The sequence below is a fragment of the Thalassophryne amazonica genome, chromosome 1 (genome assembly GCF_902500255.1).
Source record: "Thalassophryne amazonica chromosome 1, fThaAma1.1, whole genome shotgun sequence".
NCBI classification, from domain to species: domain Eukaryota; kingdom Metazoa; phylum Chordata; class Actinopteri; order Batrachoidiformes; family Batrachoididae; genus Thalassophryne; species Thalassophryne amazonica.
Window position 1 is genome coordinate 7,377,155 of NC_047103.1, and position 17,562 is coordinate 7,394,716.

Consider the following 17,562-nt stretch of genomic DNA (forward strand, 5'->3'; position numbering starts at 1 on the left):
CAGTTGTCCAGGTGGTTTCCATAGTAGAGAAGCTTGAATCTTCGACTGGACTGGGTTGCTTGATGTGAGGACGTTTCGCTTCAAATCGCAGAAGCTTCCTCAGCTAAAATTCTTGCTCTGGTACTCTGACTTCCGTCTTGACTCTTGTAGAGAAGAATAAAACGGAAGCCAACAAAAGCTGGAGTTTTTAACCTAACCAGACCCCTCCTACCGAGAGGCCGACTGCTACAGGCTAGTGACTAAACAATAGCTCTAATTGGCACCTATTGAGCTCTAGTTAGCACCCTCCTAATGACAGGTCCCCTGTTTACAATGGGGTACTCAGGTCAAAGCAGCTTCAGTCTTTTGTTCATGGTAATGAGTCATTCACCTCATCAGGAGAGTTGTCAAGGGAGCCATCAGGAGAGACTTCCATCCCATCATTAGGAGGGACAGCCGCCCTGTCATTAGGAGGGTGCTAACTACAGCTCAATAAGTGCTAATTAGAGCTATTGTGTAGTCACTAGCCTGTAGCAGTCGGCTTCTCGGTAGGAGGGGTCTGGTTAGGTTAAAAACTCCAGCTTTTGTTGGCTTCTGTTTTATTCTTCTCTACAAGAGTCAAGACAGAAGTCAGACTACCAGAGCAAGAATTTTAGCTGAGGAAGCTTCTGCGATTTGAAGCGAAACGTCCTCATGTCAAGCAACCCAGTCCAGTCGAAGATTCAAGCTTCTCTACCATCTCAGTTATGCAGTTTGTTTTTGATGTTACTTTGGTTTTCTGTTTCTTCAGCTTTGTAAAAACTTTGTAAAAATCTTGTAACTGTTAGAATGGCCTAAGCAGTCGGTCACCTCTCTGCGTCTGGTCTGCTTGAGGTTTCTTCTTCAACATCAGAGGGAGTTTTTCCTTACCACTGTTGCCTGCGTGCTTGCTGTAGGGGTTGGTAAGGTTGGACCATACTCGGGTGAAGTGCCTTGAGGCAGCTTTGTTGTGATTTGACGCTATATTAAAGAAATAAATTGAAGTTGAATTGACCAGCTGTCATGGTTAATTTTTACATTACGGGGTAACATCACGTTATAGAATCCAATGGACTTTAAACTTGCTTGACCTTCACCCTGGAGACCAAACATTTAACACGGCCAAAATTATTTCATTTATTAGTACTATTAAACAATAACTGACTTACGTTTTTACCAAAATTGGAGAAACGTGGGACTTCTATTTGTGTTGGCGACCCCTCCTGTCCTGTGCACCAACAGCAATTCTTGTATATTCATCCATGAATTGTTCTGTGAATTGTTTCTGTAATTTATGTTTGTAGCATGGCCCAAGCAGAGGGTCACCCCTTTGAGTCTGGTCTGCTTGAGGTTTCTTCCTCAGAGGGAGTTTTTCCTAACCACTGTTGCTCTGGGGCTTGGTAAGGTTAGACCTTACCTGTGTGAAGCGCCTTGAGGCAACTCTGTTGTGATTTGGCACTATATAAAGGAAAATACATTGAAATTGAAACTTAACTTTTGACCCCTGTACAAACTTAAGTTGACCTTTATCACAATTTTTGCTGTTTTTACCCCATAACTCCATAACATTTAGTCATAGATAGTCCAAACTATACCTTTTTGGAATCTTCACGGTCAGACAAATACTGTGGTATACTTTCCAATGTGAATGGAGCAATTTTCAATGTTGACCTCTACCTGGCTATAGCTACCACTCCAGAATGGCCACCATACATTTTGTGTCAGCCATAGAACATCAAGGCTGGTACTGATTAGGTCAAAATCAGCTTCAGGCTCATGGACTCATTCATTCTACAAACACAGTGAAGTCAAACTTCATCAGGGTTGTCCCAGATGTGAATTTGTGCAATAAAAATGTATTTTTAAAATCATATTCATTTCCAACATTTTGGCTCCCACCTCTGATTATGATCACCAAACTGGATAAAATAATCCATATCACAACACTCTTAGAAAAATGTGACACCAGGTGTGCACTATCTTACGGTGATAATAAGGTGGACGGAAGGTGTGGTCAGCCACGCCCCATCGTGGTGGGAAGATGACAAAGTCGGCAATGGCCACGCCTGGACGTGTGGATTTGGCGGTCAGTACAGTAAAGATGGAAGGATCCTGCAGGTATATCAGAAGCACATGATGTGATATGCGTCAGGTTTGAGTTACAGCAGTGATACTTCGTCTTTACAACTGTAATTTACTAATTAAACTCCCACTGGAACTTTTGCACTGTTCAAATTTGTTAAAAGTTGACAGGCACAGACACCCAATCACAAGTTCTCCTCATGCTACTGATTGTTGATGTGACTGGCTGAAAAGGAGGCAGCAAACAAATATTCGCTAGCTAGCCATATTTACGCTGATCTAACTGTCCCTTAAACACCAATATACTTTGAGATAATAATTATATAAATATAAATTATACATTTTCAAATAGATTTGGCTAATTATCTAGGTAACAAGCCAGTTAGTTAGCATAAACCAATTGATAAAATGGTTCACTAAGTCAGTCAGCTTGACTGGTTAGCATGTAGCTGACTTGAAAATACTGCATTCAATAAATCTTTAAAAGTTTGAATTATTCTTATATTTGAAGGAGTTTGTGTAGTCTGGTGTTATTTTTGTGCTTGTTATGGATGAGCTACATTTAAGAGCATTCCATTTCTATCATAATGAGACCAAAACAGGAATTAAAGCAAATTAGTTAGCATAGACCAGTTGACAAAACGGTTCGCCAAGTCAGCTAGCTTGACTGGTTAGCATGCAGTTGAAAACATCTTTAAAGTTTGGGTTCTTCTTATGTTTGAAGGCATTTTTGTAATCTGGTGTTTTTTTGTGCTTGTAATGGGTGAGCTATATTTAAAAGCATTCAATTTCCATCAAAGTGAGGCCACAACAGTCATTTATGTTCAAAAGTGTGAAATGACAAAATTATGTTTGTCTTGTTGCAGCCAACATGAAACCTGGTCAACGACTCATTTCATAATTTAAAGTTTTATTTTTAGAACCATGCTCCACTTCATTTCAAGTTACTTAAATTTGAAATTGAAAATGAAACAGTTTGTTAGAAAACATCATTTTGCATGATTGTATTCATTTATTTTCTGTTGCTTGTCCGGGTCGCATTTATATAAAATCTTTCAAATGTGCATCATTTCAAATATTATAAACTGCAAAACAGTGCAAATATCCCAAACTTAGAATAAATCACCATACTTTGTGAGAGGGATGTCACAACTTGAAATGACATCATTTTGTGACAGTTTGATGGACAAAATTAGTAAATGTGGACTCCCCCCCCCCCCCCCCCCCCCCCCGCCCAAAAAAAAAACAAAACAAAAAAAAAAACCGACAGCTGCCTCCAGGTTTGTTTTGTTGCTTTTCTACAAACAACAAATGTTTGTCAAAGTCACATAGTTCACTTATAACTAAAGAAACTGAAATGTAAAAAAGGTGCAAAAGGTGTGTTATGACTCATGTTTTGGCGACTGTGTATTAGATAACAGCACAATGTTTCTTCTATTAAATGACAACTTATCTTCCATAACTGATCAACATCATTGAGAGAATCATGAAATTATGAAAGTCATTGTTGACAAACCATAAATCTAAGTTTTGGTGGAGTTTACTTTTTAATTTTTCCTAGTCAGAGATTAGAAACTCTGGTTTTTACTGAATGCAACATGAGATTGTTAAACTGTTTCCAAGCAAATGATGTATTTATTATACAACATGCATACTGATTAAAATATATATCTGTATTTTCACGGTGTGGACTGTCTTTGTGTCTTTCTTCCGTATCTAAGGATGCACTGGCTCTATGTTCAACTTGTTCTTGTTCAATATTCTTTATATTTGCATGTTTCTGTCAGCTGTTATGGAATATTTTTACTGTGGCGTTATGATACACAAACAAAATTCTTGCAGTACTCAGATCTCAGTAAATCCTGAGCTTTCCAATCCGATTTTGATCTTAAAACACTCAGACTCTTGAGTTTTTACACTGTAAAAAAAAATCTTGCCAAGTTTACGGTGAAAAACTGGCAGCTGTGGTTGCCATTTTTTCACTGTAAAAAATACAGTGATATTGTATATGGCTTCACGGTAAGGTATATTAACACTTGTAAAAACAAAAGTTTGAAAATGTTTCAATAAAGATGAGTTACTGTTAAAATAACGGTGAAATTGTATATAGGCTCATGGTATAGCTGTACAATTCACACTGTAACCCTGTTGCTTTTTAAGTGAAATACTATCCATTCCACAGCATTTATTGTCCTATTGTCAATTTCTGTTAAAATAACAGCACAATTATTTATGCCTTGACGGTATGACTGTTCAATTCACAGTATAAACTTTTTATAAGGTGAATTTCTATCCATTCCACATCATTTATTACCCTATTTTATGGTTTATTCCTGCTAAAAACAACAGCACAGAAATGTATCGGAAGTTACAGATAATCGATAAATTCCAGTGTTTTTTCTGGTACATTTGCAATTACTAAGAAGCTGAAATTGACTTTTAACACGATCACTTTTGAAAGCATCAAAAGCGACAAAAGACCTAAAGAATGAGCCAGTATTTCCATGTTTGACCATACTGCCCCCTGTAGGAAGCTGGACAGCCACATCCTGAGAGTACCCACAAAATCAGCTCTCTACTAATCATAATGCTCTTTTCAGGCGGAGGTCTTGAAAAATAAAGTCATACTAACTTATGGTTTTGTGAAAATACTGATAGAATAACTCCATTAATGTCAATTCTGTCATTTGTACAAAGTTAAAATATAACATTATATCTTTTAATGTTGAATAATGCACTAATTCTGAGGTTTTGTAACAAACACAGACCGCAAAGCATTCTGGCTAAAAGTGCCTCTGCTAAACACTGATTGGTTCTTAAAAATTAGCACATTACTTTAAAACAAAAACATATATCTGATATTTTCACTTTATAAAACTTCAGACATGACAGTAATTTTAAATAACTTGTCCAAAATGAGTAGGTTAAAATTTGAACCATAAGTTAAAAATGTATGCCTCTGGATGACTTGGGTGATATTCCGTGAATAATACAGTAATGTGCTATTTTTAAAATGACTGTCCAATGCTGTCACCATTTCAGCTTTTCACCATATATTTCACATGTTAAATCAATTGACAGTTTTTAAATTTATGGTAATTCAATGTTTATTCTACAACAATAAGCTTCTTCTTGCTTTACGGTTTATTCCTGTTGCCATTTCACAGTTTTTCACTGTAATTTTTACGGACATTTTTTACAGTCAACTTGAACATGTTTGCTGGAAATGACTGGAAGTACCTGTTTTGACCTTTGACCCCACTATGATGTATTTTGGCGTGTTTCAATAGGAGGTCAGTGCATACTGGTGATGTAATGCCGAAGAGAAAGTTTTGTTGATACCAAATCCAAGAGTACATGAGTCCAAAAACCAGGCAGAGATGCAATGGACAATGCATCGTGCACCATCAGAAGAAAAAAAAAAAAAAAACGCACCTGGTGACTGTTGCCTCGTAATTTTCACATTTGAGATTTTATGTCTGATTCACAACATTAAATACATGTGCACTTGTGTGTGTTGGCATGCGACTCACGGCATGGTCGAAGGCCACGCTGTTGATCACCATGAAGTCGCTGAGGTTGTACTTGTACGGCGTGTAGTTTCCGTGCCAGGCGACCACGTTGAAGGGCGAGAAGTCCTGTTTTACAACTCAACAAATTAGACAAGTCTGTCCTACCCAGAGACACAAAAGACTTCAAATTGACTTCACACAGGTAGAGGCAGCGATGAATAACATCTTTGTGATCTTAAAAATTCCAGGGAGAGACATAAAGAGAAGAAGAAGGGAAAAAATGACGATAATGAAAAGTGTTTCTTTTATTCTTTGTCAGGCGGCTGCAGGTATTACGCCGTAATCGGCTTCACAATCAAACTTTGGCAAACTTTGAGCGTTTGGACACTCACGGCGGCACAGTTATGAGAGAACAATAACGGCGGCTGCACAGATATTTCTTTCTCCTGATTGTTAAAACCACAGCAATTTTATATAGTTTCTGTTCTGATAATGTCGCTGCGAAAAAGACATTCAACGGCAGCTCGAAAATCAATATAGTTCATTACAACTCCAACTGCCTCCCCAGTGACCTCACACGCATGCACGCGTGCACGCACACACTCTTCTGCACAATGCGGCAAGTGTTCACGCTCACAATCAAAGCTTTTCAAACGTGCACACACACACAAAAATAATCGCATTTTACATAACGATTATTAAAGCTGCTGCTAATGACTGTTTTCCTGAAGATAGATTTGTTATTTCTGTCATTAATTTACTCTATAGAACCTCAGAAAGTTCTTAAAACGGTCTGTTTCAGCTTCTTAACTGCCAGAGACATCAGTGCTGATCCAGAGTCCAAATATACACAACAAATAACCCCCCCAACTGCATAACCTTTTCTAGATTCTTATTGTTACATTAAAATAACATTTAAAAAAGTAAAAACATTTAATTTTTTTTCCCAAAAACCGCTACACTATTTAATCTCAAAGCCAAACTAATCTCTACGACATGACCTGAAATTAATCATAAATCAAAAACTCAGCATAATCATTTGGCCCGAATCATCATTTTTAACCAGCTGGAGGTTGTTAGCATTTCCTTTGTGCTTTCTGGCAAACCACAGCCCAGATTTCATCTTTTCTTTTGAATGAGGTCTTTTTCTGTTTCACTCAGTCATTGGAAGCGATAAGATGCTTTGCACACCGTCTCTCTAATCACAGCCACTGCCACTTGTATTCTGATGACGCCCCCTGCAGGCAAAAATGTGTACTTAAATGCGAACTGACATCCCGAGAAATTATTGGTACATTGATGACCACCACAGCCTTTGTGTTCTCAGCTCGACTTATAGCTACATCACTTGAAGCAAAGATCAGCGTGAATCACTCTTTGGAATCTTAAAGCGCAGTTCAAAGTTTTGATTTGAAATGGTTTGCTGGATGAACAAGAAGTCGACTGTGGACTAACTACGCTACAATATCTAGTTAGCGATTGATAATGTTAGATATCAAAGTAGGATATCACATAATTTCAAGAAAAGATTACAGCTGAAGCACGCTGGAGTATTTAACAGAATGCAGCTGAACAACTTCACCAAACGGTGAGTTTTAAAGCATTTCAATGGTTCCAATACATCAGCCACACTCATATAGAGACTAACAGAGTTATAATATCACTCTGAACGGTCAATGAACAGTTTTAACACTGTTCTACACCAAGATCTGTTTGGATCTGTAAGATCTGTGTGTATATATATATATATATATATATATATATATATATATATATGTATATATATATATATATATATATACATATATATATATATATATATACGAGGGCTGTCAATAAAGTAACGGTCCTTTTTATTTTTTTCAAAAACTATATGGATTTCATTCATATGTTTTTACGTCAGACATGCTTGAACCCTCGTGCGCATGCGTGAGTTTTTCCACGCCTGTCGGTGACGTCATTCGCCTGTGAGCACTCCTTGTGGGAGGAGTCGTCCAGCCCCTCGTCGGAATTCCTTTGTCTGAGAAGTTGCTGAGAGACTGGCGCGTTGTTTGATCAAAATTTTTTCTAAACCTGTGAGACACATCGAAGTGGACACGGTTCGAAAAATTAAGCTGGTTTTCAGTGAAAATTTTAACGGCTGATGAGAGATTTTGAGGTGATTCTGTCGCTTTAAGGACTTTTCACGGTGCGAGACGTCGTGCAGCGCTCTCAGGCGGCGTCATCAGCCTGTTCAAGCTGAAAACCTCCACATTTCAGGCGCTATTGATCCAGGACGTCGTGAGAGAACAGAGAAGTTTCAGAAGAAGTCGGTTTCAGCATTTTATCCGGATATTCCACTGTTAAAGGAGATTTTTTTAATGAAAGACGTACGGATGGATCCGCACGTCGGGACGCAGCCGGTGCGGTGCGGCGGCACAGGAAAAACACCTCCGTGTTGATAACCATTTGTAAAATCCAGGCGGCTTTTGATGGCTTTCAGTGGAGTGAGTATATGAGAAATTGTTTAACAGGCAGGACATGTTCCAACTTGTCCTTAAGGCTTTCAACAGAGGTGTTTTTCCTGTGGCGGAGCGTCGCGGCGGCTGCGTCCCGATGCGCGGACCCGTCCGCACGTCTTTCATTAAAAAAATCTCCTTTAACAGTGGAATATCCGGATAAAATGCTGAAACCGACTTCTTCTGAAACTTCTCTGTTCTCTCACGACGTCCTGGATCAATAGAGCCTGAAATGTGGAGGTTTTCAGCTTGAAACAGGCTGATGACGCCGCCTGAGAGCGCTGCGCGACGTCTCGCACCGTGAAAAGTCCTTAAAGCGACAGTATCACCTCAAAATCTCTCATCAGCCGTTAAAATTTTCACTGAAAACCAACTTAATTTTTCGAACCGTGTCCACTTCGATGTGTCTCACAGGTTTAGAAAAAATTTTGATCAAACAACGCGCCAGTCTCTCAGCAACTTCTCAGACAAAGGAATTCCAACGAGGGGCTGGACGACTCCTCCCACAAGGAGTGCTCACAGGCGAATGACGTCACCGACAGGCGTGGAAAAACTCACGCATGCGCACGAGGGTTCAAGCATGTCTGACGTAAAAACATATGAATGAAATCCATATAGTTTTTGAAAAAAATAAAAAGGACCGTTACTTTATTGACAGCCCTCGTATATATATACGAGGTCTATTAGATAATAAACCGACCCTTTTATTTTTTTTAACTATATGAATTTGAATGACGTGCGATTACACCAATCATGCTTGAACCCTCGTGCACATGCGTGAGTTTTTTCACGCGTGTCGGTGACGTCATTTCCCTGTGGGCAGGCCTTGAGTGAGATGTGGTCCCGCCCTCTCGGCTGAATTCCTTTGTTTCACACGCTGCTCGAGACGGCGCGTGTTGATTTATCAAAAATTTTTCTGGACCTGTGAGGAATATCCGAGTGGACACGAGAAATTAAGCTGGTTTTCGTTGAAAACTTTAACGGCTGATGAGAGATTATGGGGTGTTTCTGTCGCTGTAAGGACTTCCCACGGAGCAGGACGTCGCGCAGTGCTTCCAGGCACCGTCGTCAGCCTGTTTCGACCTGAAAACATCCTAATTTAAGGCTTAATTCACCCAGGACGTCGTGAGAGAACAGAGAAGATTCAGAAGAGGCCGGCATGAGGACTTTATGCGGACATTCCACTGTTTAAGGACATTTTGTAATGAAAGACGTGCGCGCAAATTCGCCGAGTCGTTTCCGAATCTGTGTGCGCCGCGACAGGAAAAACACCTCCGTGTTGAAAACCATTTGTAAAATTCAGGCGGCTTTTGATGGCTTTCAACAAGTGAGTAACTGAGAAATTAACAGCTTGGGCATGTTCCAACTTGCCCGTTAAGATTTCCAACGGAGGTGTTTTTCCTGTCGCGACCCCCCGCGGTCGGATCCGGCCCGACATGCGACTCTGCCCGCACGTTCTTTCATTACAAAATGTCCGTTAACAATGGAATGTCCGAATAAACTCCTCATGCCGACTTCTTCTGAAAGTTCTCTGTTCTCTGATGACTTACTGGGTCAACAGAGCCTGAAATGTGGAAGTTTTCAACTTGAAACGGCGAGACGCTGCCGCCTCGAAGCACAGATCGCCGTCAGGCACCGTGGGCCGTCCTTAAAGCGACACTACCAGACCAAAATCTCTCATCAGCCGTTAAAATTTTTACCGAAAACCAGCTGAATTTATCGAATGGTGTCCACTCAGTTGTGCCTTACAGTTTTGAAAAAATTTTTATCAAACAAAGCAGCAGTCTCTGAGCCATTCCTAAACAATGAAAAAACGACGAAAGGGTGGGTGACTCCTCACTCAAAGATTGCCCACAGGCGAATGACGTAACCGACAGGCGTGAAGAAACTCTCGCATGCCCACGAGGGTTCAAGCATGTCTGATGTAATCAGACGTGATTCAAATCCATATGGTTTTTGAAAAAAATAATAAGGTCAGATACTTTTCTAATAGACCTCGTACATATATATGATACGATACGATATATATATATATAAATCATTGTCATCCAACAGGTGCTATTGTGTATGTGTTGTAGTGCTATCTTTGTAAGGATAGAGGATCTGTTTAATGAGGACCATTTTGGAAAGTGAGGCCAGTCCTCACAAGATTTTTAATGAAAAGACTTCCAGAGGCTGTAAAAATGCTCATCTCAAAGTGATTCTTCAAAATCTGAGGTGACAACTTGACTTACAGAGACATCTTGAGACAAAATGCAGTTATCAGTTTATTTATATTTTGCCGGACCTCACTTTGGTGCCCAGACAAGAAGGGGTGTGTGTGTGTGTGTGTGTGTGTGTGTGTGTGTGTGTGTGTGCGTGCGTGAGAGAGAGAGAGAAAAAGAGAGAGAGGTTATTGTATTTGGCTACAAATACTGTATATACTCAGTTGCCAGTTGCACCAAGTCCTCCAGTTGCAGTAAATCCTCAATAGTGGACTGAGCACATCGAGCACTTTCGCGCACACATGCTCAAAAAAACAATATAAAATACTGGCCCACTCAAGCAAACAATAAGTTAATTTGAGCAATTTCAGCGCACTGCAGGGGAACAAAACAGCAGGACGAGATGTCTGCAGCACCATCTTTTCCTGACACGAGGCCTGAACCTCCTTATCTCCTCTTTATTTAACAGGGACAGTGCACAACGCATTTACTGCACCAGATACAGATAAAAACTCATTTTCATCTGCAGTTTCAGGCAAACATCAGTGCCACGCCTCCTCTGGAAATGATGGACACCAGGAAACGAGTGCCAAGTGCAGCCACCAGTTTTGGGACAAAAGAAGAAGAAGAGTCTGATACTCGAAGAAAAAAAAGGACAAAGTGTTTGTTTTGCTACAAAACGAGTATCTTTCTTCCTACAATGAATAATAACAATGTGGTCTGTAATGGTTTCCACGGTTACAACCCTCCAACCTCAGCCTCCCGCCTCCTCCCTGTCTCCGATTTAAAAAAAAAAAAGAAAGAAAAAAAAACCCTCCTGTCACACATTATGTGTCGATCCAATTATGTGCCCAACAGGAGATTTCAGGAGGGGGAGGATCATTGTTTGAGTGAAATACTGTGAAATTAATGCTTAACTTGGGAAAAGGTTTTTCCTACAAAGCATTGCAGGTACGCCGTCTGTAACTCCAGAACGCTTTAACTAATTATGAGTGATTAAGACTCATGAGGGAGTTGAGGTGGAAACCTGCTGAAAGGATAACAGCTAATGCTTCCATATTAAATCATCGGGGACGGCGTTTCAATCAGCCGCTAATGGATCACACGCGTCACGCCGACTTCTGTGGCACTGACGCGGTTCAACAGTGGTTAGTGAAGCAAGGACAAACCCAAAGAGGCCTCCTTCAGGCACGTGTGCTTGAAGGTGTCTAAAGTCTGGATCAGGGTTCAGATGACATGAAACTCACTCGTCAACGAGACGGGACCATGAGCCGTCGACTTCTCACTACAGAAAGAACGTTTGTGCTACTACTAGATAAAAGACGCTGGCGGCTGGTGGACGTTGGCCTGACTTGATTCCCACTTGGGAATCAAGTCAGGCCAACATTGGCGTTCCCTTGCAGAGGTTGTTTCATCGTGGACAAAACAAGCTCTGCAAGGGAACGCCGTCTATGTTCAGGAAGTTCACCCACGGTCTCTGGGTCCAGAGGCCTGTTCTTTGTAATTGCCCAAATTGTCATCTAGTCATAGTCGACAATTAAGACTAGTTATCCAAACCCTGTTTCAGACAGTGGGGTGTCAAACGCTATCCCTTGTTCACATCATGACACCTCAAGTAGGGAATTGCCTGTTGTGGTGAAATATGGTGGGGACCTTGTGTGCCGAGTAGCTGGTACAGTAACCATGAAGGCTCAACAGGAACCCTAAATACAAGACAGCTAATGAGGCGCTGGTGAAACAAGTTCTCATCTGCGGATCAAGTGAAGGAGGTGACGGCTTGTAACCAAATGGCTGTGAAGGTGGAGGCTGCAGCAGGTCCTCAGACCCCAATCGCCTGGGATTTCCCAGCCATTGGACCAGGATAAGGAGCTGTCAAGGACCATGTGAACAAGATTCTCACTTTAAACAAACCCACACACACGCATCTCTAAATCAACCCTGAATGAAGAGTTTCTCCGCATGCATCATCCCAACTGGGAATCGATCAAGAGACAATCTTCCTCGTCACTGAGGGATTGCCATGATGATTTCAGACAGCAAGTCCTACAAGCAGATCTTTGATTTCTGAGAACGTGGCCGCAAGGGGACCTCCAGTCGTCTATGAAGTGGTTAGAATGTGAATCTTCTTGCATACAAAGAGCAAGAGATCGACAGGGGGTTGTCCACAGCAGCACGGGAGCTAGTTTTGTGCTCTGTTGGTGACACTGGAGCAGAGTCAGTGAGCAATGTAGTGGGCAATGTAGTGGGCAGTGTTGTTCCTGTGGATTTATGTCCCAAGCTGCACCTACAGTCATGAAATTTGGATAGTGACCTAAAGAATGCAATTGTACAAGTGGCTGGCATGAGTTTCCTCTGTGGGGTCATTGGACGCTAAACTTAGAGAGGGAGTTGGAAGTTCTGGCATCCAGGATTTGTGGAGCCAGTTGAGATGGTTTGGGTATCTGATTAGGATGTATAGATACGTCCCTCTGGAGGTATTTTGGACATGTCCAAATTCAAAGAGGTTCAAGGGATTATATATAACCCTTGAATTTATACATACATCCCAGAAGTAGATGTAGACCTGCATTGGAATCAACACTGAAGGTTTCGCTGCTATTAAGAAAGAAACTTCATCGTTTCAGGACATAGCAGAATTATTTAATGTTGCTGGGGAATGTGCGAACTTTTGGCATTCATTTAGCTCGCGGACACACCAAGAAGATCCTGATCGAGCCTGAGAACACCTGGAAACCTGGAGGAGGTGATGCCTGGGTAAAAAAGATGATGTGATGTAAAAGTTGTGTAGTGTCGCACAAACTAACGTGTCACAAAGCTACCTGTTGGCAGGCGAAGAGTTTCCCCTGATACTTGTTGATAATTGTGTAACCTGTGGCCACTTTACGGTCCTCATACCAAGCAACTGGAACCAGGAAATCCCTTGGATTAGCCAGACCGTTGGCCCCTACGACCCACACAAGCAAAATGTTAGACTCATTAATTATGTCTGTGTGTCCTGGGTCACGTTTAACCTACAGAATGGGGGTATTCAACTCGTTCCAGAAAAGGCCGAGAGGGTGCAGGTTTTCTTTGCAACCACCCACTCCACCAGGTGACTTCACTGATTAACTGAATCCACCTGCTCAAAGTGATGTTAATCACTTCTGGAACGAGTTGAATACCCCTAAGGTCAAATTGATTGTCTGCAATTGCTATAAACAGATTGTGCCAAAGAGCTCACTAATAAACCTGTTTTTTGCTTTTCTCTCATTGTTTGATCATTCACGTGGTCCAAACAGTCCAATTTCAGTATTAAGCTGAAATCAACTGGCTGTTACAAGAAACTACAAAACAGGTAGGTGCGCAGATTTTGAGGAGATGACGAAACAGTTGCAACCCTGATGACCATCGGACATACTCACCGATGGGCCCGAGGTCAGGCAGTTCAAAATGGGCTCCGTACACCTCCAGGATGTAACCCCGGCTTTCTCCAAAGACATCCACGCTGAAGCGCATCCCTTGCTGGTCAACATACATAGAGATAAAGGTGATTGAGCCATGATGTCTCAGGGGTTCATGTTTTGGACAACAGGGTCAAATTCTGGTGGTGGAACTGTTTGACATTTTAGCATTAACGTGAGCGTCATCTGAACACAAACTATTTGTTCTTGAGTCCATTACAACACTGAATCATGCTCCTCCCAGGTCCTCTGATTTCCACCAAATGTGATAAGTGGATGAAGGTCCAGCATGGACTTGCCCTTAAAGAGTTTGTTTAAGCAGAACTAAAGGTCTTTGGGATAAAAGGTCTTCCCCCCCCCCCTTTTTCACTCTGATATCCATCAAACATAGCACACATGTGGAGGTGGGTTTTGGAACTGCTCAGAGAAGATCAAATTTAACAAAGGTCAACAACTAGAATCAAGATCTTTGGGATCAAAGTTGAAATTTTTAGTTCTTCCTCTCTGATTTGCACCAGATTTGACAAACATTTAGACATGGGTTCCGGAATCGCCCAGCAAGCTCAAATTTGCCAAAAATCAATCACAAGGACCAAAGTCATGTCTAACTGTCTGTTTGTTGTTCTACTCATCCGAGGTCCTTTTGATAATTTCCACCAAACTTGGTATGTGGATGAAGCTTGAACCCAACATTGACCTTAAGGGATTTGTTTTGGTGTAACGGAGGCCAGCAGGTGTCGCTGTGCAGATGTAGTTAGTAAATCTCACTCCCAACAGCTCAAAAGGATTCTCTGGTCACAAGGCCAGAGCCCTGGGTTTTAGCCTTCTGGTTAGAGAGTCCGACTCCCATGCCAGAGCTTGTGAGTTCGCGTCCCGAGGGGAGCGAATGGGCGGAGATTTGGGCAGAGATTGCAGTCGTTGGGGTCAAAGGTCAAACATTTAATTTTTCACTCCAGTACCCACCAAATCTGGTGGCAATGTGGCAGAAAAAATTGGAATTGCCAAAGGTCAGTCTTTGAGGCCTGGGTCATGCCTGCCTGTCTGTCTGTTGGCCTACTCCTGCCAAGTGTTTTGGCAGATTTTGACCAAATTTGACACATCAATAAATGATGCCAAAATTGACCTTAAAGAATTTGTTTTGGCCAAAGTCAAGGTCAAGAAATTTGATTTTTTTTTTTTTTTTACCCAGATTTGGACTGAATGTTGCACACACTGAGGTGAATTCCAGAGTTGCGCTGACAAGGTCAGCCAGAGGTCAATCAGTGAGGTGAAGGTCAAGATCAGTGGTGTCAAATGTCAGATTACTTGGCTAGTTAAAATCACTTTTAAAAGGCAGATAAACTACAAATTAAGACAATTGGACTCTCATTCCCATGATGCCTCACTACTTCCAACAAGCAAACAAATCCATAGGTTTGTTTACGGTTTTCTAGAAACTTGGATCCAAAGTGGGTTTTTTAAATACTGGAACTTCTAATACTTTAAATTTAAATACTTTTGAATACTACTTTCAACTCACTTACTGCTACAAACCTGTGGGACATCCTCAGTTAGCTAAGTGCTAACCAGCTAATTGTTAACTCACTTGATTCACAAAAAAAAAAAAAATTACAGCTAATGTTAATCCACTAGCATGTTAGCTAAGTGGAGACTCTGGTAATTATAGCACTCACATTTGTGCAGTAGGAGGAGACACTGAGCATGTTAAAATTCTGAAACCCACCTGGACGACGCAGATCTCATTGGGTTCCACCGCCATCTTTCCAAACTCAGTGGTAACCAAGAGCGCACCCTGCTGGGGAACTGACGGGACAGAAAGATGAAAATATGAACGAGGACTCAAAATGGAGGTACTGATGCTAGCGTAAAAACATCAGCGACTGGCTTTCTCACCGATCAGAAAGTCTCCGTCTGAGTTGTTGAAGCAGCTGGATGAAAAATAATGCATTCAGAAACGATGATCAAAGAGTTTTCCTGTAGAAATGTGATCTGACACACTCACCTGTCCACCATGGAGGTGTTACAGGTGTACACATGGATTCCAATGCCGTTGCGAGTTTTGGCGTCTCCAGCACCGCAGACTGTGTTCAAACCCTGAAATGAACAAAATTCCAGCCTAAGAACATCAAACTACGGGGACACTCAGAGTGCCAACTCCTGAAACGACCAATCTGTCAATGCCAAAAGTGGGATTTTAACACTGTCTGGTTACGCCCCTTTTTGCAGATCTGCCTCAAAACGTAAAAGTTTGTGTTCCACATTAGAGTTAATCATTTCACTATCTAAGGAGAAGATTATAAAAGAAATACTAAAAAAAAAAGTCACGAAAAGCGGGCTGTTGAACAACTAAAGTCGTACATTAAGCAAGAATGGGAAATAGTTCCACCTACAAAGCTTCAACAATTAGTGTCCTCAGTTCACAAACACTTATTGAGTGTTGTTAGAAGGAAAGGTGATGTAACACAGTGGTAAACATACCACTGTCCCAGCTTTTTTGAAACATGTTGCAGGCATCCATTTCAAAATGAGCAAATATTTGCACAAAACAATAAAGTTTATCAGTTTGAACATTAAATATCTTGTCTTTGTGGTGTATTCAACTGAATATAGGTTGAAGAGGATTTGCAAATCATTGTATTCTATTTTTATTTACATTTTACACAACGTCCCAACAGACTTGGATGCTAACCAGTGACAGAATGTGTTATTGGTTTATTGGTTTTATCTCCAAGGAATCCTTGGGTTTCTCTGGAATGGCTTTGTGTCCAACAAACTATTACTTAGGGAGACATGGGTGAGGCATACTACTTGTATTGTGAGGGAACATCAGATAGAACATGATGGCCATGTGCCACATTTCTTTGGGTATGGTCTAGCAGGCAAGTGCTTCATTACTGACGCTAAGGTACTGAAGCTAAGGCCTCCTCTTGACTAAGGTCAAAAGGAAGCCTGTATTTCATCTGGCTGAGGCAGATAGATGGCTTGGTTCAAGAGGTGGGACAACCTAGCTATCTGCTTGGGTAGAACACTGGATCATTCATGCAGAAATGCACACAATGGCCACAATGTCATTCCTGATGCTTCCTCACTATGCCATCCTCATCTAAAGTTACTGGATCATTTAAGACAAAGTCCAGTGATCCCCAAGGATCCTCTGAAGAGATCCATCCATCCATCCATCCATCCATTTTCTTCCGCTTTATCTGAAGTCGGGTCGCGGGGCAGCAGCTCAAGCAAAGCCGCCCAGACCTCCCGATCCACACACACCTCCCCCAGCTCCTCCGGGGGAACCCCAACGCGTTCCCAAGCCAGCCGAGAGATGTAGTCCCTCCAGCGTGTCCTGGGTCTTCCCTGGGGCCTCCTCCCAATGGGACGTGCCCGGAACACCTCTCCAGCAAGGCGTCCAGGGGGCATCTGGAAAAGATGCCTGAGCCACCTCAACTGACTCCTTTTGATGTGGAGGAGCAGCGGCTCGACTCCGAGCTCCTCCCGAATGACAGAGCTCCTCACCCTGTCTCTAAGGGAGCGCCCAGCCACCCTGCGGAGGAAACTCATCTCGGCCGCTTGTACTCGCAATCTCATTCTTTCGGTCATGAGCCAAATCTCATGACCATAGGTGAGGATCAGAATGTAGATCGAGCGGTAAATTGAGAGCTTTGCCCCCCTACTCAGCTCTCTCTTCACCACGACGGTGAAATTTTAAAATGTATTGAATCAGTCTCAGGAATCGCCCCAAAATATTATGGTATATTTCAGGCCCAAGCTAAAATTTGTTTAAATTTGGGGTTAGTCCCAACCTACTACCAAAGTTTTGTGAAAATTATTGTTT

The 17,562-nt window shown here is 41.7% G+C and overlaps 1 protein-coding gene across 1 annotated transcript in view; it reads right to left on the reverse strand.

Moving 5' to 3' along the window:
* Positions 1-17,562, reverse strand: part of hgd (homogentisate 1,2-dioxygenase) — a 35,518-nt gene that overhangs the window by 3,484 nt on the left and 14,472 nt on the right. Inside the window, exons 6-12 of the mRNA XM_034194529.1 lie at positions 15,736-15,827; positions 15,627-15,661; positions 15,457-15,536; positions 13,695-13,794; positions 13,113-13,237; positions 5,613-5,717; positions 1,983-2,109 (exon numbers count right to left, since the gene is read on the reverse strand). Of these exons, the coding sequence (XP_034050420.1) occupies positions 1,983-2,109; positions 5,613-5,717; positions 13,113-13,237; positions 13,695-13,794; positions 15,457-15,536; positions 15,627-15,661; positions 15,736-15,827 (664 nt within the window). The remainder of the gene's footprint in view (positions 1-1,982; positions 2,110-5,612; positions 5,718-13,112; positions 13,238-13,694; positions 13,795-15,456; positions 15,537-15,626; positions 15,662-15,735; positions 15,828-17,562) is intronic.